Genomic DNA, 20,055 nt, shown 5'->3' on the forward strand with positions numbered 1-20,055 from the left:
TCTGTCTAATTTGGCTACAAATTGGAGATTCCCATGATTCCCTCTTCAGGTTCAATTAATTTGTTAGGGTGGCTCACAGACTTCATAAAAACATTTACTTACATTTTCCAATATATTAAAGGATATGATAAAGGGTACAGGTGAATAGCTAGATGAAAAAATCCATAGGGCAAAGTCTGGGAGGGTCCCAAGTGTAGGAGCTTCTGTTCCCATCAAGTAGGGATGTATCACCCTTCCTGTGTGGATTTGTTTGCCAACATGGAGTCTCTGGGAATCTCCTACTAGTAGGATTTTATGGAGACTTCCTCACATAGGCACAATTGATCAAGAAGTCGATTTTCAGCCCTTCGCCCTTCTCCAGAAAATGGGGGACTGGGGCTGAAGATTCCTTGCTGCTAATCATGACTTGGTGTATTTAATGCCTAGCCCTCATCCAGGAGCCCATTCAGGGTTTCTTCATTAGAGCAAAAAACACTCCTGCCATCCAGGAAATAACTTGAGGAAATTACAAGGTTTCAGGAGTCCTGTGCCAGGAATTGGGGGGTGGACATAAACATACATATTTTCTATTATCTCACAAAAGCCAACATAATTTTACTGTATCTCTCTGGTTTATCTGCCTAGTTTCCTTGCTAGTACTTTCTTGAATTTCTGAAATAGTAAGTTGGGATTGTGCATCCTGAATTCTTCTTCCATCTCCTATTCTACACCCTTCTCTTTGGCTATGTTAACACACTCTGTATGTGCCAACATTCTGCTACTACTTCTGTGCTCTGGCAAGAATTGGGGCAAATTAATGTTCTTCTAATTGAATGGGTGGCTTTCTGGGAAATGATGGCAATTTTATTTAATAGAGCTGCCTGAGCTATGGAAAAAAAAAAGCAAAGATGTGATGAAAGACTCTTACCCTGTGAAATGCAAAGAACATCAAGAAAGAATTAGCTGATGAGGCAATGTTTTCCTAACGTGGGAACAGAATGATCAACAATCAATAGAATAAAAGGAAGAGGCAAGCAAGAGTGTCTCAGTGAAAGAGGAAAGGAAGAAATAATGGAAAGGAACTGTGGTGATCTCATTTACAGTTCATATTTTGCTACTGATTTGGGATATGGGGTAAAAACCATATATGCTTTTATATACTTAAGTGCAAAAAAATATGAAAACAAAAACCCCACATATTGTAACCCTGGTACTTGTCTTCATAAAACTCAAATAGAGTGAGAACAAACCACATTGTATAATTGAAGTAGAGAGATTTCTTATAAAGATTGAAGGGTGTCAAACTTGCAATAGGTGAGATAAATAGTTTCAAAAATTTCTTAGAAACTCAAGATTTCTAAGATTCTTTAAAGTTTCTGTGTGTGTGTGTGTGTGTGTGTGTGTGTGGGTATGTGTGTGTGTGTATGACAAATTGTACCATTGTCTTGTAGGGAATTAATTAATACACAGAAAGATTTTATCATCTGGTACTCATACATCTTTATGTAATTAATGAATAAATGAACCAGGAGAAAAGTCATCTCAGTTCTCTTATTTAATGTGGGATAAACTAAAGGTCTAAAGCAATCATAGCTCCAAAGTCCTTCTCCAATGAACTGAGGCAATCATCCATGATGGAAGGTTTATTCTTTGGAGAAACCGAACAAAAGTAGTTCTGGCCATGGACACGAGGCACATTGGGTCACAAGAGTTACACACTGAGCTGAACACAGGGAGAACAAGTTGAATTATGCATTCTAAATAGTGAAATTTCCCAGTTTCCTTCCCACACTTCATCTCAGACTTCTGGCAACCAGACATATAAAGTAGGTTGGAGTTTTGGACTTTATTCTAGGAAAACTGAAAAGGATAGAAAAATAGATCTATATAAACTAACATTGTGGGGTAGGTAATTTAATGAAAAAGTTGTTTATCTCCCCTTCTAATGCAGTCCACAAATTAATAAGTAGAGTTTCCATTTAGGTTTTTGGAGCTTCATAAAAGCACAGTTAAGATATTTGATGGATGTATCAAGCATTCCAGATAGCACAAAAAGCAAACAAAGGTAATAGAGATAATATGAAAACTACAGAACAATTAAAATCACAAAAATTTTAAAAATCAAATCAGAACAAAATAAAAGAAAACAATAACAAAGGTATTGAATTCCACTGCCCTCACCACTTCCAAAGAAAGAGAAAATAAATACACAAAAATAACAAATTGAGAACAAGAAATGCATGTTCATACGAGGTACTGATACACAGAGGTCATCTCTCAGACACTATGGAGTTGTGCAGTACACCCAACCAAACAGAAAATGAGAATATGACAGCCAAGAAAAGAATGGGAAGATAAAATGCAAAAAGTAGAACATCGCAACATGGGAGTCTCTACCTGTGGTCCTGAGAACACCCCAAGGAATGGGATCTAGAAGACGATGTACCTCTTCAGAAACTTCTAGAATAAAACTAAATTCTTGTGTTGAGCTGTATCTATTTTCTTTCTTTAAAAAAATATTTAGTGGTGGGGCACCTGGGAGGCTCAGTCGGTTGGGCATCCGACTTCGGCTCAGGTCATGATCTCACAGCTTGTGAGTTCACAGCTCAGAGCCTGGAGCCTGCTTCAGATTCCGTGTCTCCCTCTCTCTCTGCCCCTCCGCCACTCGTGCTCTGTCTCTCTCTCCCCTTCAAAAAAAAAATAAACATTAAAAAAATTTTTTTTAAATTTTTATTGGGAGGTAGTATCCTTGTCTAAGGCCTAGTAATATTCTAGAGATCACTATATTCGACAATCTAAGAATTTCTAATTGCACCTACTCCCTGACATAATAATTTAGACGACTGTTCCAGCTGACATTTTATTTTAGCTGACACATTTATTAATTTGTTATTTTCTAATTTGTAATAGTTTCTTGAACATTGTCAGCAGATCACTGTTGAGTAAGTACATTGTACACTCGTAATTAACTTTACACGTACTTGATAAATTTTCTTATACAAATTATATATTTCCCAATACATAATGCATAAGCAATGGAGTGGTTTTTTTGGGAACATATTAAGCATAGATGAGTAACTTGTGCTTCTTTTCTGTAGGTTTGCGGTATATATTTAAATGTTCTGTTGGAGTACTTGGTTCGAATTGTGTGAATATATAATCTATTGCTTCTCAGCTTTAGTTACCCCTCAAACATTTTGTTTGTGTTCCATTCTGTTCAAAAATCTGTAATAAAGTGTCACATTGTACTCTAGGTGTGTATTTGCATATCTGCCACTTAGGGACTCTTCAAGGATGAAGAAATTGTTTTATGCCATTTTCTCAGTCCCTAGGATGGTATTTTAGCCCAAAAATGCACTCCAGTCCATGTGCATACAATGAGCTGATAAATAAAAGTCGTCTCGCAGACACTGTGGATTCATGGAGTACATCCAACCAAACAGTATAGAAGAGTGCTGGAAAATAACAATAGAGCATACTTTGCTGAGGCTATAGATATACAAAAGCTCAACAATTTTTTAGTTTTTTTTTTAATTTAGATTCAACTCAGTAGAAAATGAGGAAGAAGAATTGGAGTCTAAAATGCAGTAGAAATTCTACGGCAGATAGTTGGGGTAAAAAATTAAGAGAGTGATTGGAGTTGCATATCTGAGATCCCAGTATTCACAACTTTTTCAGTTTTTAAAGTTGTTTTCAGTGGAATTAGGAGCAAAAAGTAAAGTTGTGGTAAGAAGTACCTCCCTCTTTTTCGTGTATTGCACATTATTCATAGGAGGTGAGCTTTCCTCTTGTAGAATTATAGAAAAAGTTTCAAACAGAATTTCTGCACATAAGCTGTGGTTTCATGTCTTTGGGTAATCTGTCAAAACTATTCTTCTTAATGAAGAACTAGAAACCAGAACCCTATCGTTATTCTTATTCTCTTTATTCATTGTGTTTCTATATTTAAAAATGTGCCAGTAAAATTCACCTATGACTTGAAAAGAATATTTCATCCATGGGGTTTTTGACTCCACCAAAAAACAGGACAACTCCTCCCACCCTCAAAGCATTCACACACACACACAAACAACAAAAAACATTACCTTGAGCTATGTAAGGTGTGGTTTCCTCTTTTGGAGGGATATTTGTGGGTCGAGGTGTAGGGGCAGGAGGTCTGTTTATTATAAAAGACCAACTCCCATTTTTTTTCTTTGTACTCATATTGGCCAATATCATGTCATAATCACTGTCTTCAATCTCAGCAAATGTATATGGGTCTTCCTCTTTCTCCTCTTCATTTTCTCTCCTTTCTTCTTTGGTCTCACCTCCTGTTTCCTGTCTTGCTCCGAGATCACACCAGTTTTGACTTCTTTCCATTTGGCCTTCCACCATTTTCCCTGCTTATGAAATATTTAGGTGGTGGTTACTCTTCTCTTACATGCAATATTACTAATGTCCTTTTGTCACTTTCTTGAAACTTCCCCCCTGAATAATTTGTACATTATCCTATAGATTTTTCTTTTTTTTTTTTTTTAATGTTTATTTATTTTTGAGACAGAGAGAGACAGAGCATGAACAGGGGAGGGGCAGAGAGAGCGGGAGACACAGAATGCGAAACAGGCTCCAGGCTCTGAGCTGTCAGCACAGAGCCCGACGCGGGGCTCGAACTCACGGACCGTGAGATCATGACCTGAGCCGAAGTCGGACACTTAACCGACCAAGCCACCCAGGCGCCCCTATCCTATAGATGTCAAAAAGAAGAGTGAACTGTATAATTTACTACCATTCTCCTGCAGTTTGTAATTGTTACCTTTGTTAAAAAAAAAAAGTTTGTTAGAGGTGCCTGGCTGGCTCAGTCAGTAGAGCATGTGACCCTTGGTATCAGGGCTGTAAGGTCGAGCCCCACACTGGGTGTAGAGATTACTTAAAAATAAAATCTTACACCGTGTGAACTAATTGGAAGTAAAATAACAACTTAAAAAAAAATAAAACATTTCACAACCAGAAAAAAAATCTTAAAAAAAAGTGTTTAAAACACATATTTCTTTGAAAACATATAAATAGGCATATAAATATATGCTAAATATAAGCACATAGTTTACAAGGGATTTAATACCAGAAAATTGAAGGACAAAACTAAGCCTCCAGTTCCAAATGCTTTGAAAACTTATTTTTCAAGCAGAATATGCTAAGATTTTTTTTTTTCCATTTGAAGTCATTTTACCATTCATAGGGCTTGCACTGGGTATTTTGCCTAACATTCAATTTCTCTGAAAATGACAGGGGGGAATAGCCAAACGTGCCATTACTCGCTTTCTTACAGTAAGTCTCACAGTGGTTTGACAAAGTGAGTTTCAAAAATGTAACTCTTGATTTCTATAAGCCAGCATGAACCTCATTCTTAGATAAAGGACATTGAAAGTAGGGTTTGTGACATGATGGCATGGATAATCAAAGGCTTAAAGATTAATTCATATGAAAAGACTAATCTTTTATGGTTTTAAAACTCAGCAAAATCTTTACATATTTTTTAAAGAATGTATTAAAATATTTTAGTAGCAGTTATTTAGAAGACAAAGTATCACATTCTTTGGTTAATGAGTATGAAAATTTTTATTAATGAAAATTTTTATTAAAAGACTTAAAATTTTTTAATGTTTATTTTTGAGAGAAAGAGAGAGAGAAAGAGAGAGAGAGAGAAAATGGAGGAGGGGCAGAGACAGAGGGACACAGAATCTGAAGCAGGCTCCAGGCTCTGAGCTGTCAGCACAGAGCCTGACATGGGTCTTGAACTCACGGACTGAGAGATCATAATTTGAGCCGAGATGCTCAACTGACTGAGCCACCCAGATGCCCCAAACATTAGACTATTGACAAATGTTTTGCTTAAAGCATTAATGAAAACAATAAAATGGAAAGAATTAAAGTTATTGACTTAAAAATCATTGCTTTTCTGGGTTGTTCTGAGAGATCATGCATGTGACCTAAGGGAGAACTACTCTCCTTCCTCTTTGGTGACAATCTGACCAAATGATTTCTGGGTTACTCATGGCTGTTTTAGTGGAAAGATGTGGAAGCTAAGGAGAATGACAAGTTGTAGAACAAATAAAAATATATTATTTTCAGTAGTTCAGCAATTGTATGGGTAGGCTCATGAAGAGAGGCCAAGATCCTTCCCCAACCAGTCTTAGATCTGATTGTTTCAATTAGTTTAAGCCAAGAAGTAATGCCTAATTGCCTACCACCAACTTCCAAATCTGCATGATTTTCCTTTCTCCTTATGAATAATATGGTACTGAGATTTTGACTTCATGACTTCTGTTTCACTGACAGCATAACAGGTGAAACCAGATTAAGTGTGTGGGAAACATTTTTACAGTGTTTCATTTTTAGCGGAATGTGTCAACTATCTTACTTCTATCAACCCATTTCCTGAGCTGTTAAACTCTTTGTTTCTCCACCCACCCTCCTTCCCAACTCTTTCTAAAGTTGGGCTTGTAGCAGAAATAATACATTTTTCTTTTTTATTTCCCAATGTATCCGATTCTACTTTTCACGTCAGAGAGGGGCCGTAGCATCCTCATTTCAAGTTGTGCATCAGGAGATAAAGATGAAACAAAATCACTCTTATCATTCTAATTTTTGAAAAAAACAACAGTAGCAAACTGTGTAACAAAGAGAAGAATCTTAAAAGCCGAGGAAACTGGTTTATAGAAGTATTTGATACAGTTTAATTACAGGCTTTATGGTCTTGGGTCTGAGTCAAAGAGGAATAATAGCGATTGTTGCCTTGCAAGTGTGTTCTGGAGAGAAAGAGGGACAATGTGTTCTTCATAAACTGACAAGTGTTCTATAGTGTTTTATATTATTTTTTTTCCTCCAGCGAATATGTCCATAAATCCATCCTGGGGAATCTGATGCTTAGGATATGGGGAGGTGGCCCTTCCTCTTTCGGTAATTTGAGGGCATAAGGAAACTCATACCAGAAAACAATTCTGAAGGTATCACTAGCTAAAATCAAAGACTCCACACAAATTCCCTGGCAGAAAGAAAGAAAGAAAGAAAGAAAGAAAGAAAGAAAGAAAGAAAGAAAAGAAAAAGAAAAAGTAGTAGCTTCCAGTATTATTTTCAAAGGCTGTAATCAAAGAACTTTAAGAAAAAATATTGACATGTTATTTTCCATTACTTCCAATATTAGCCCGATGAAAACATGTGGTCAAAACTAACACTGCATATCAAATGTAAAAGTATAAGGTTTTAAAATAAAAAGTGTGGATTTTGTTTTTTTGCTTCTTGTATTTGGTACTTTTCAGAAGATATACTTGCCAACATTACACTTCTGGTATTAGAAATCTGGTGATTGCTCTCTGTAGTTTTAGGCCTTCTAACCAACATACGGCATATAAAAATTTATTAGGGAAAACACAATTTACTATTAGCTCCTTTAAGAGATTTAACTTGATGGAAGACGAGTTTGTCTTCTTTACAATTTATTTTAATAATTACATAAAATTATTCATATCTGTAAAAAGTGAGAAAATGTACAAGAATTTTATTGACAGGGTACTGCTTACCTATGTCTCTCTCCCCACCCCCAGTATTGATACACCTACCTCCCTGATCTATCACAACGGTCTCTCAGAGACCATTGGCACGTAGTAGGTAATCAACACATATTTGTTGAATGAATGAAAGAATCAGAGGAGTGCCCATTAGGTTTTCCATACTTTCCTTTAAGCAGGACTTTTCATCTCTGAGTACAGTGCATGACCTTAGTAACTTGAACCTTTAGAGAGACAGGACCTTCAAGGATATAAATGCTAAATTTCATGGCTTCCAATTCACTTTTTGAAACAGTGTTTATTATACTTTATAGCCCTCTAGGATTCACCAGCTAAAGTACAATGGCAAACAGAGTTTTAATAATAGATATTTCTTTCACCTTATTAAAAGTTCATTGTAAGAACATTGTTTGAATTTGGAAAGTACATGTAAAATAGTAATCAATAATGTCGGTGATCATTAGTGACTGTAAGAGTGAGCCTGGAGATAGAAGTCTGTTAGGCTGTTGAACATTCCAGCCAGAAAGCCCAATATGGAAGCTCCTGTCGATACTACCCACACCACCCCTGTCCTCCCCCCCGACTCCTGCCCCCATTTCACATGGTAAATCTTGTATCTGGGAACAAATGCAATCACAGCCATTTAACTGTTCTTCCACGTTAGCAATATATTTAGTGTTCTTAGGCTTTGGTCTCAGTGCAGTGTGAGAAACCCTTTACCACTTGCTTCCCCTGCAGCTACCAACTGAGTGACGTGCCCAAGGTCATTTTCAAATCTGTAAAACGTTAGCCTTTTCCTTTGCCAGATGACTTTTTTTTTTTAAAGGAAAGTTGTCATTTAGTTTTCCACATGATGCTTGAGGTTCATTTTACGTGAAGGAGTACAGACTCCTTCCAAGTTTTATTTCTCTACTTGAAGCTTTGTAATGAGACTGCTCTCAAAGAAAGGAAGGGAGGGAAGGAGGAAGGAAAGGTGGTAGGAAAGGGAAAGAAAGGGAGGATAGAAAGAAAGAAAGAAAGAAAGAAAGAAAGAAAGAAAGAAAAAGAGACAGAGGGACAGAGGAAGGAAGGAAGAAAAGAAGGAAAGAAGAAGAAAGAAAGAAAGAGAGAGAGAGGGAGGGAGGGAGGGAGGGGGGAGGAAGAAAGGGAAAGTGAATGAATGGCAGGTATCTATCGCCTAATTTCTGAGGCCTTAAAGGAACAGCAAGAAAGTTGTTCTTGGGTTTAAAAGCTGATCTTCCCTGTACAGATTTGCCACTGCACTATATGCTATGGAAGCCCGTCAAACTTTTGTTGTTGTTGTTTTAACCCTTAAACTTACCCTGCAATGTGCAGTGAGGTTTTTCCAGTGGGAAGGCAGCAGCTACAGGTCGTGGAGGCGGGGGAGGTGGTCTGTTGCTGACAAGTGGCTCTCGTGAAGTATGTTCTAGATTGTCTCCAGGAACGAACACATAGAAGTCATCATCATACTGGTTTGCAGAAGTGCCAACCCCAACCTCTGCTAGGCTGTGCTCGGCCTCTGTGCTCGATTCACCCTCTTTATCTTCCTTTGCCAGTTCATCTGCCTCAGCTCCTTCTGCCCACTGCCTGTATGTCTGTCCACCTTCAGGATGAAATGCTGGGGTCTGTATGGCTGTTTATGATGAAGACAGTAGATTTCATTTAAACACACCATCTGGAGGCATTTCATATTTTCTAATTTCATACAGAAGTGATAGTACTGCTAATAAAACTTTTATGATCTGATACAGTGGAAAGCTGACAAATGCATAATTTTAGCGAACAGTCATTCTTGGGCTTTTAAAATACCAAACGAACAGTTAAAGCTTCCTTATATCTTGCTACCTCACAATACGACACACTCATACATACAATAACACTTGGATTCTCTAGAGTTATTGTTTGAGCAGATTCATATATGACTGCATGACTGCATTTTTATTAGAAAATAGCATAACTGACCTAAGAAGTGATAAGTAAGTTATGGAAAAGCTAAATTCAAGGAAAAATGATAAACCTTAACTTGCTTGTAAATAATGCAATAAAAGTGACTCTGTCCTCTTACTTAGTGACTATTTTAATATATAATTATCACCAGATTATATCTTAACTCTTGAAAACATTACTTGAGGAAAGTGTCATTTTTTGGTGGAGAAGCATCCAAATCACCAATGGTAGGTAAATCTTTCTAAGATTCAGTTCTGTCATCTATGAAATATATCCTATCCTGAAACTTAACCAAATAATCCAAATTCCCTCCATCCTAAGAATCATGATTCCATCATTTGTTTTTATAATGTACACAATAAATACCCAGGAAGAAAACTGAAAAAAGATACTATAATGCAGTAACTTCAAATCTTAAGATTTTGTTGTTTAAATTTTCGTAAAAATTCCACTTTAAATAAAGGATTCACAGAACTTTAAAACAACCTTGGAATCTCTAGATTGGAAGGAATATGTGAATTACTGTCACTGTCAGTGCAATAGACAAGCAAATGACTGTTGTTTTAGTGTTGCTAAGCTGAAATACAGCTAAAGAAGCCAATTGGCAGAGTATGGAGAAAAAGGCCTTTTTTTTTTTTTTAAACAACAAAGAGTTATGCTGTAGAAACTTTCCAGTTATGGGAGAAAATCAGTCACGAAGAAAAATTGTGCCCATGATGGTACCCCATATTTCTATGTGGAATTTTAGTTTTTATTGTTCTTTCTTTCTACATGAGAAAGAAGAAAGATACAGCTTCCGTATTAGAACTACAGACCAAGACTCTTTAATTAGTAGGTTGGGCAGAGCAACCAGCCATTCATTCTTGCACAGATCTCATTCATCTTTCTACCTCTAACACCAAACACTGAGCCCAAAATAAAGTAGTTTCTAGAAATACTGACGGAGTAGACAATGCAGTGACTGGAAAGAAATTACTGCTCAGGCTAGCAAAGGGACTTCACTATTTCTGTCTGGGCAAATCGATCATCAACTATAGGAAATTACTTGTAGCCACCCTCATGTTTATGTATTCAGTATTTATGTTTTATGTTTACACTGTCTAAGCAACAGAGTCTACTTGGTCCCTGTCAAAAATGCCCAAACCTGGGGGTGCCTGGGTGGCTCAGTCGGTTGGGCGGCCGACTTCAGCTCAGGTCATGATCTCGCGGTCCGTGGGTTCAAGCCCCGCGTTGGGCTCTGTGCTGACGGCTCAGAGCCCGGAGCCTGTTTCGGATTCTGTGTCTCCCTCTCTCTCTCTGACCCTCCCCCATTCATGCTCTGTTTCTCTCTGTCTCAAAAATAAATAAACGTTAAAAAAAAAATGCCCAAACCTGGAATCCAGCCCTGGGCGGGGGGTTGGATGTAGCAGGTCAGTGAGTTTTGGCAACTTCACAGTGATCGGGATACTAATGGAAATCTGCTTAGGTGTGCCATGCTCCCTGAGTCCAGTCACACAGAATTTCCTAAACAAGAAAATTCCAGGTCCAAATGGTCTTTAGAAATGAGGTTGTTCTCTATAAATAATTGAAATCATGTTTTTCTCTTTATAGGAAGTTCTTCTGAGGATTAAATTTCATAATAAATAAATGGTCATTATCAGTGATGGCCTTTATCATCCGTTTTATTACTGTCAAAAATAAAAATAAAATGTATGGCTTTAAAACTCAGTGCATTATTTCATCACTTTAGCATTATTTTGTGTTATGCCATAACTTTTGAGGTTGTTTCCTGATTTGCCAAAGTATGCTAGTTGAGACATTATATTTAATTTTATCTGATTTGCAGATCAGCCTACCATTTGAAAAACTAGTGGTCAAAAATGGTTATTGAGCATCAACCGTGCAGTGTTCAAGAGCATGCTTGATATGTGAGATGTCACTGTGGCTGTGAACAAACAAGACAGGGGTCAGAGATGGGACCAAAAAGGTTATCCAGGGATAATCTTTAGATGATGATAAAGATTATAAGTATGATGAGAAAGTAAAGAGAAATTTGGAACAGAAAAGTGATTAGTTCCTTCACGAAGCATAGAGTATTAGGAGTAGCAAATGTGGAAGCTGCCATTTCAGGGTTTCTTAATAGCAGTGCTGCTGAGATTTCGGACTAGATAATCCTGTGTTGCGTGTGGTCTGCGTCCTATGCATCATGGGACATTTAGCAGAATGGCTGGTGTCCACCCCCTACATGCCAGTTTGGGAAGCTCCCTTCTCAAATCATGATAATAAAACAGCTTCTGTCCATTGACAAATATCGCTGGTTTTGAGTGGAAAATAGTCCTTCATTGACAACCATTGTGCCACTGCAATAATCCAAGGAAGAGCTGATGGCAGCATGGACTAGGGTAAATAATGAAAGATTGAGGAACCGCTGAATGTTGGCTACGCTGTGAAGGTGGAGTCAACATTATTATTATCCGACAGACTGGATGTGGGGTGAGAGAGGAAGTAAAAAAGCCAAAGGACTTCCAGGTTTTTGGACGGAATGAAACAAGGAAAGAATCTTCACTTACTGAAATGGGAAAGTCAGCAGGTGGTGTAGGTTTGAAAGCACCAAGCATTAGGGATTTTGGATTTGGAAATGCTGCATGGGGGATGCCTTTCAGATGTGCTGGTGAAGGAAGTTATTGTATACCAGCGGAATCTGGCATAATGGGTAGTTATACACACGTAGGGAGACTGAATTAGCCCTCAGACATTAGAATATAGAACCACATCCTATGACAGCCAGGAAGGACCTTAGAGAGAGACCTAGTCCAAGCTTCTCATTTCCTAGCAGAGAAAACTAAGGTCTGAAAAGAATGTGACTTTGTTTTAAAAAATACTGAAAAAGCAGAGTTGTCAAATAGTCAAAATATTTGCATCAATCTGACTTGTGTATTCTCTCTGGGTAGGAAAAACTGGGGTTTGATTATTCAACACTGAACTTAATAGAAGTATTTCAATTGGCAAGATAATGTAGTAACATCTTTACCGTATTATAAATGAGAGGACATTTAGTTAATTAAATGCCTTTCCATGCTCTCCATGCACTCTTCAGTCTTACTTGACCAGTTACAGGTACCTTAATATAAATGTTACATATATACATGTATTCATAACATACAGGAATACTTACTAGAAGAATATGCAAATAATGAAGTAAAATCATCTTCATAGTCATTTTCTTGATCATTTCTGCTAACTTCTGGGATCTGAAAAAAAATGAATGTTTTTAATAATACCCATTCATCTTAAAAAATTTTTTTTAATGTTTATTTTTTTGAAAGAGAGAGAGAGCATGAGTGGGGAGGGGCAGAGTGAGAGGGAGACAGACAGAATCTGAAGCAGGCTCCAGGCTCTGAGCTGTCAGCACAGAGTCGAATGTGGGGCTCGAACCCACAAACCATGAGATCATGACCTGAGCTGAAGTCGGACGCTTAACTGACTGAGCCACCCAGGGGCCCCTATCCGTTCATCTTAATGCATCTGTATCATTACATATATCAAATGGAAAGTTAATATCTGTGGAAATAAGAAATTGTCTTAGTATTTCTTTAAGTACTTTGTTTATACTACATATCTCAGCTATTATATTTGTGCCAGCTACAATACAATTGTTCAATGACATAAAGTATTAAAAGTATACTGCGGCAATTAGACATTTCCAATAAATAATAAGTTGATTGAAAATGAAGCTTACTGCAATTACTTTAAGATTCAAAGCAATGGTCATGAAATTTAGGTGCAATAAATAAGATCTGAAAATTGAACACAACTATTTCTCTTAAAAATCACGCTCTTTCCTTTCTTTTAACATTTCTGGGGTGCCTGGATGGCTCAGTTGGTTGACAGCCTGACACTTGGTTTTGGTTCAGGACATGATCTCATGGTTAATGGGTTGCAGGCTTGTTTTGGGACTCAACAGCACAGAGCCTGTTTGGGATTCTCTCTGTCCCCCTCTCTCTGTTCCTCCCCTGCTCAGGCTCTCTCTTTCTTTATCTCAAAATAAATAAGTAAACTTAAAAAAATATTTCTGTATCTTTTACCAGTTCAAAAGACTTCTTAATTACATCAAGTATAATAATACAGTGAAAGCCAGTGAAACTGCAAAATGGCTTATTTTCCATCTTTTAAAAAGAAAAAAAGAAACAGACTAAGGGGATTTACGTTTGTTTTTCTGAAGTCCGTTCCACTATACTTAGAAGGGGGAATTACTGAGAAAAGACAGAAACCTGTTATCTCTGAATTGCTAGTCTTTGTTTATAATCTCTGAAGGAGACATGGGATCTACAGTAGTGGAACATATTGGTGCTCCTAGAGAAAGGTAAGTAATACCAGTGACAGTTCTATTTGTGCAAAAGCATCTAGAGAAAAAGATGGAGGTTGGATGCATCAATATAGGTCACATTTTGTTACCATGAACCTCAAGTGATTATTCAAATGATTTATGCTTTTGTTCTTACTACAACTTAAATGATTAGTCCATTTGCTCTGCATTTTAAATGTCCCTTCGTTTGTTTGTTTATCTATTTAAAATGTTTTATTTTTGTGAGGGGAGGGCAGAGAGAGAGGAGGACAGGATCCGAAGCGGGCTCTGCGCGGACAGTAGCGAGTCTGATATGGGGCTCCAACTCACGAACTGTGAGATCATGACCTGAGCCGAAGGTCAATGCTCAACCGACTGAGCCACTCAGGTGCCTCTAGAACGTTCCTTTAAAAATTAGAAGCATCCATATTGAAACATTATTAAATTTATAATAGCCTTGGTATGCAAGGGTATTTGAGCTATATATAGACGTCATCAATTTGATTGGTCAGTCACTCTGGCCAATGGGAGCCCAATGGAATTTATTTTTCCTTCCTTCCTTCCTCTTTCTCTCTCCCCCCTTTTCTTTCTTTTCTTTTCTTTTCTTTTCTTTTCTTTTCTTTCCTTCCTTTCTTCTTCCTTCCTTCCTTCCTTCCTTCCTTCCTTCCTTCCTTCCTTCCTTCCTTCCTTCCTTCCTTCCTTTCTTTCTTTCTTTCTTTCTTTCTTTCTTTCTTTCTTTCTTTCTTTCTTTCTTTCTTTCTTTCTTTCTTTCTCTTTCTCTCTATTAATGCTATCCAGAGAAGCAACATGGTCTTTGATTTCCAGTGAAATCTTGAAAGTAAAAGTGTCTTTACTATTATTATTATTATTATTAGTTAACCTGATGCAGAAGCTCATTTCATATTTAAATCATATTTTCCCCTTGGTGGACTTAATAAAATGCTAATATGAAAAGTCATATAACTTTGACATGTTGATTGATACTTGTATGCTTTGCTATTAAATACATTGTTTAATACAGACATTCTTTGTTTCCAATTAGCCTCACCTCTTTATTTCATAAGATAGATCAAGAATATGTTTAAAAATCCATAATACTTTTAAAATCATATCCAGGAAGTTTTTACTAGAATAACAGGGATTGTTTTCAAAGATTTCAGAAATTATGTAAAAATTTTCTACATACTATTCACAAGCCTAGACATTATGAGCACAAAATCTGTGAACGAATAATGAGACTGTGGGCAAGCATGTAGACGTATGTGTATGTACTGAGGTTAAAATCTAATGGAATCATTTTTATGTTATAAGCTATATGACATTTGTATTAATAAACAAGCAAGCCCAAAAATGTACTGAAGGAAGATGCTTTCCAAATTTAAAAAGGAGCTAAAGTTTGACAGGTTTTGAGCACTTTTATAATTATCATGCAAAATTGACATTTTGTATATCAGGCTATGCAGAGATTAGTCGTTTTCTCAGGAATGAGAGATCTTTAGAAATGTTTAAATGACAAAATAGTTGTTTCTTACCTGAATTCCTTATGCTTATAATCATATTTATTTTAAAAAATATGTTAGATTGGTGACATATTAATAACTGTTGAAGGAAATCGATGATGGTTTCAAAGACAAGTGTGCTGGCCATCTGATTTTAGTATTTGGCTGTGTGGTACAGTGGGCAGAGCATGGCTTGTGAAGTCAATCTAAGAACAAACCACAGCTCTATGATTTATTAGCTGTGTTATATTGGGCAACTCTATATCTCAATATTCTATGCTGCCAAATGTGAATAGTATTATCTATGCCACCAGTTTGCTGAGAGGGCTAAATGAGAATAATGTAAGCAAAACACATAGTACCTGTAACCACATAGTAATTGCTCAATGAATGTAACCTGCACATGTTAGATTTTTCTTCATCCTACAAAATATAATTCTACATTTAATAAAGTACAGTGATCACATCGATTTGATGGGGAAATCATCAGGAATGAACCAATAGTTATTTAGCTCATTTCTTCTCAGTTGTGTGCCTCTAGAAGTTTTGCTGACAGAAAAAGAACTAGAATATAAACTTCGTATCTGATTGAAGTGTGGCAGTATGATTTTGTTATTAAAAATACCTTGATAATTTATAAGATAATAGAGACAGGCACGAAAAAGCAGTAATTCTTTAATAAGTTCCTTTTTCTAAAGCTAGAGTCTGACTGTATTCATTAATTTGTTAAATAAATATGCAGGCCTACTATGTGCTAACTACTCTGTTAGCAATTAAGGAAAATAAGTTAAAAATAAGAGACATAATTCTCATTCTCACAACTCTCATATTTTTTATAGAAGAGAAGACAAAATAATAAAATGATCAGAATACAATATTTTACTTACTTCACTACACAAATTCAGTCCTTAGAGGTGAAAAGGAGAATTAAGGAAGAATCAGATAATCAGCGCCAAATTTTATTAAGTTGCTTTCTGTATGAGGAGTTTGGATGAAAAAATTATCTTGATGCTTGCCATGAGTCCTACTTCTCTAAATGAAAAATTCAGCTTAAATAATGGAATCTATTAGCTGAATATGCTCAGTGTAATATTCCAGCCCACAGACAATGTTTAATGAAATTAAAATCATTCATTATCAAAAATAAACTAAGAAGAGAACGTGTTGACTAAGGTTTATAAAGCTCCACATAGCTTGGCATCCAGCACTGCACAAATTGATCATAATATTCTGATTTTGAGGGAGTGAATAAAAACAATCTTCACATGGCAGTTGGTTTCCAAATCTTGTTATGAGATTCTGAAGATATTATAATTAGCTTAACTCTTGCCCAACTTTCCACAGTGTTGACTTTAAACGATTTTGCCAGCTGTAAAGCACACGGCAGTCTGTGGAATGAGAGTAAGAAGACATATATGTTCGAAGAATAACAAATTGGCCTGTAACATTTTATATTTTACCCAAAATGTATGTACTAAGCTGCAGAATCCGAGATAATATTCCAATGGAAATAATAAAGAGTATACTTACTAAATGTTAAGAATAATGAACAATGTTTTACTAAAGCCATGAATAAGAGTCTCAAAAAAGTTTTTTTGAAGATGAATTGTAGGAGTATGCTATCTTAGCTCTCACTACATCTTTTAAGAGGATTTATTTCTCCTTAGGCCATCTAGGAATATGGTCTAAAAGCAGAATCTTCTAATTTCTTATGAAAATTCTCTCTTTTTTGTTTAAAGTTTATTTATTTTGAGAGAGAGAGAGAGAGAGAGAGAGAGAGAAGAGAAGAGAGCATGTGCATGCATGTGGGAAGGGGAAGAGAGAGAGGGAGAGAAGGAATCCCAAGCAGGATCCGCTCTGTCACCACGGAGCCCGACAAGAGACTCAATCCTACGAACCATGAGATCATGACATGAGCTGAAATCAAGAGTCAGATGCTTAACCGACTGAGCCACCCAAGTGCCCCACAAAGTTCTCTTTATATAATAGGAATTGGAATCCGGAGTGTAAAAATTAAATAGGAAGTCCACCCATGATTGGGAGAAGAAAAAGGAGAATAAAATAGATGCAGAGCTGTGAGGGGGGAAAAGTCGACATTTTCCTTAGTACGGACCAAAATTTCATTAGAATAGCCTGAGGAAATATGCTTCAGGTTTAGACAAGTTTTGACCTTAATCTCTGCCCATGATGCAGCTCTGACAACTGCCATAAACTTTAGGCTTGGCTCCTGACCCTGTCACCACATTCTCGCTCTATTTTGGTAGTGTTTGTTTCAAACCCACTGCAGTTGTGGCTTCATCGATCAGGCACCTGCACTGTTATTGGACCATATACTTGGTTTGACTTCAGCCATCTTTGTCACTAAAGTGGGAATGATAAAATTAAAACTCATTCCTTTGTTAGGATTGTAGTTGTAAATGTAAAAAATAGTTAATCTTCATTTAAAATTATAGGATCCAAAGTCTGAAAGGAGCTTGTGGATAATTGGTTTATTCTCTTGTTCACACACTGATATAATATTAAAACAATGTGTCACAATGAAAATGTAAGGATTTAGATATCTTTCTGACTAAAAGTTGTTTTTCTATGTAGTCTATAGCCTGCACTGCCCCACCCTCCTTACAAGTTGGCTTTTCCTGGGTTCCATGCTTGTCTGTCCTCACAGAATGCATTTTCTTTAGGTGATCTTATTCACTCCCCTGTCTTTACTTTATATCTATATCATGATGATTCTTGGATATATCATTTGCTTCAAACTATTCTAAGGTCTATTGTCTATGATTCAGTAAAGGATATTAGAATGAACAGTCATAAAAGCAAAGGGGAAAACCTAGAGGGAGAGATACCAGAAAAATCAGGAGAGAGAATGGTTGTGTCTACCCCAAAATTCATATGTTGAAATTCTCTCAAAGAAAATTCGTATGTCGAAATTCTCTCAAAGTGATGGTGTTAGGCATGGGGGCCTCTGCGAGGTGATTAGGTCACGAGGAAGGGTCCTCATGAATGGGATTAGTGCATTATAAAAGTAACCCTACAGAAATCCTTTATCCATTCTATTGTATGAGGCTACAGTGAAAAGGTGGCTATCTATGAACCAGGAAGAGTGCCCTCATCAGATATTGAATCTGCTGGGACCATGTTCTGGGAATTCCCAGTTTCCAGAAGTGTGAGAAACGAGAGTTATTTATAAGAACCAACTTATACAGTTTTTGTTATGGCAACCTGAATGGACTAAGAGGATTTCAAGTAAATCTCAATATTACACGATTCAGAAGAGTGAAAAAGAACAGCTATGAAAACAGTTCATAATATTTTTCAGTCAAGGTCACTGGTGACCTTGGTGAGGGAATTATAATGCAACTAGGTAAATTCATACTGGATTGAAGAATCTTAAAGAGTAAAGTGGAAGTGAAGAATGGAAGGCAACATGTATAGAGTTTCAAGAACAATGATGTGCATAGGGAAACTGTGCTTAAAATTTTTCAAAAAATGAATTAGACATGTTAGCAAACATGTTTTATTGCAGGCAAGGGCTATGAAGATAGTAGGTAATAACACCCAAAGCACACATGCACAAAACATGGTACTTGCAAGAGTGGGATATGCAAATATCAAAATTGCATGATCCAAAACCTCAAGCATTTTACAACTGTGGGTAAGAGAAGGAATATAGATAAGGCAAAACGAAACAAGCTTTTAAAATATACATATACGTGAAAAATGCAACAAGACACAGAGAAACAGAATCATTTTGATTAAGAGAATGGAACAGCGAATATTTCAGGGTGGGTGGTATTGAAAGGTATTGAAACTAGGTTTTAAAGGGTAAGTATGGTTTTAATCTGTAAAGAAAGGGAGGAAGCAAATTCTTGGCTGGCTGGCAAAAGTGACTGAAACAGCAGGATGACTTGGTGAATGGTTCCTAGTTGGTTTGATTAGGTTGCAAGGAAGGATATATTTGAAATGCCAAGATGTGTTGGTACATTAAGATTTTATTTTATAAGCTTTTAAAAGTTCTTGAGTAAGTAATTATTTCCCAAGAAGTGGGAAGTAGCATATTCCTGCCTATATTTGAGAAAAATAATTCTTATGACAGTGGGTAAGAGGAAAGGGTACTCTTTTAATAACCAAGGTGAAGAATATTGAGGACTAAAGAAAATACTTAATGAAGAAGGCAGATCTAATAAATATCAAGGAGATGAGACGAACAAGATTTTTTAGAGTTTTGATGCCAAAGCCCAGTTGAAAAGGGGTCAAATATGGCAATGTAAATTTCTGTTCAGCTCAATGCTATCTGGTACCCTCTAGAGAACTCTTGTCATTTAGAGATGAAGGCACTGATAAAAAACATCTTTTCTATGAAATATGAGGTCAGAGTCTGAAGTCAAGATATTTACCAACACCTTAGATAAGCTTTGCATTATTTCATGTAACATATGAAAATATATCTGGAATGGGTACATGGCCATTAAATGATGATTCTTCCCATTTCTTTATGAAGTTAAGAAGCTTACCAATTTGGGAAAACAGAAAGCACAAATATGGTGGTCAAATAAACTTTTAATTTGGTCAGCAAGACTCTTTTTTATTTTTTATTTATTTTTTTATTTAAAAATTTTTTTTAATGTTTATTTATTTTTGACAGAGAGAGAGAGAGAGAGAGAGACGGAGCATGAGTGGGGGAGGCGCAGAGAGAGAGGGAGACACAGAATCCAAAACAGGCTCCAGGCTCTGAGCTGTCAGCACAGAGCCCGACACAGGG

General features: G+C 36.6%; 1 protein-coding gene across 1 annotated transcript in view; it reads right to left on the reverse strand.

Annotated features, from left to right (window-relative positions):
* Positions 1-20,055, reverse strand: part of BANK1 (B cell scaffold protein with ankyrin repeats 1) — a 309,171-nt gene that overhangs the window by 35,537 nt on the left and 253,579 nt on the right. The window contains exons 8-10 of the mRNA XM_053217099.1: positions 12,625-12,700; positions 8,845-9,156; positions 4,065-4,358 (exon numbers count right to left, since the gene is read on the reverse strand). Coding sequence (XP_053073074.1) covers positions 4,065-4,358; positions 8,845-9,156; positions 12,625-12,700 — 682 coding nt within the window. The remainder of the gene's footprint in view (positions 1-4,064; positions 4,359-8,844; positions 9,157-12,624; positions 12,701-20,055) is intronic.

This window comes from Acinonyx jubatus, chromosome B1, assembly GCF_027475565.1.
Source record: "Acinonyx jubatus isolate Ajub_Pintada_27869175 chromosome B1, VMU_Ajub_asm_v1.0, whole genome shotgun sequence".
Classification (NCBI taxonomy): Eukaryota; Metazoa; Chordata; class Mammalia; order Carnivora; family Felidae; genus Acinonyx; species Acinonyx jubatus.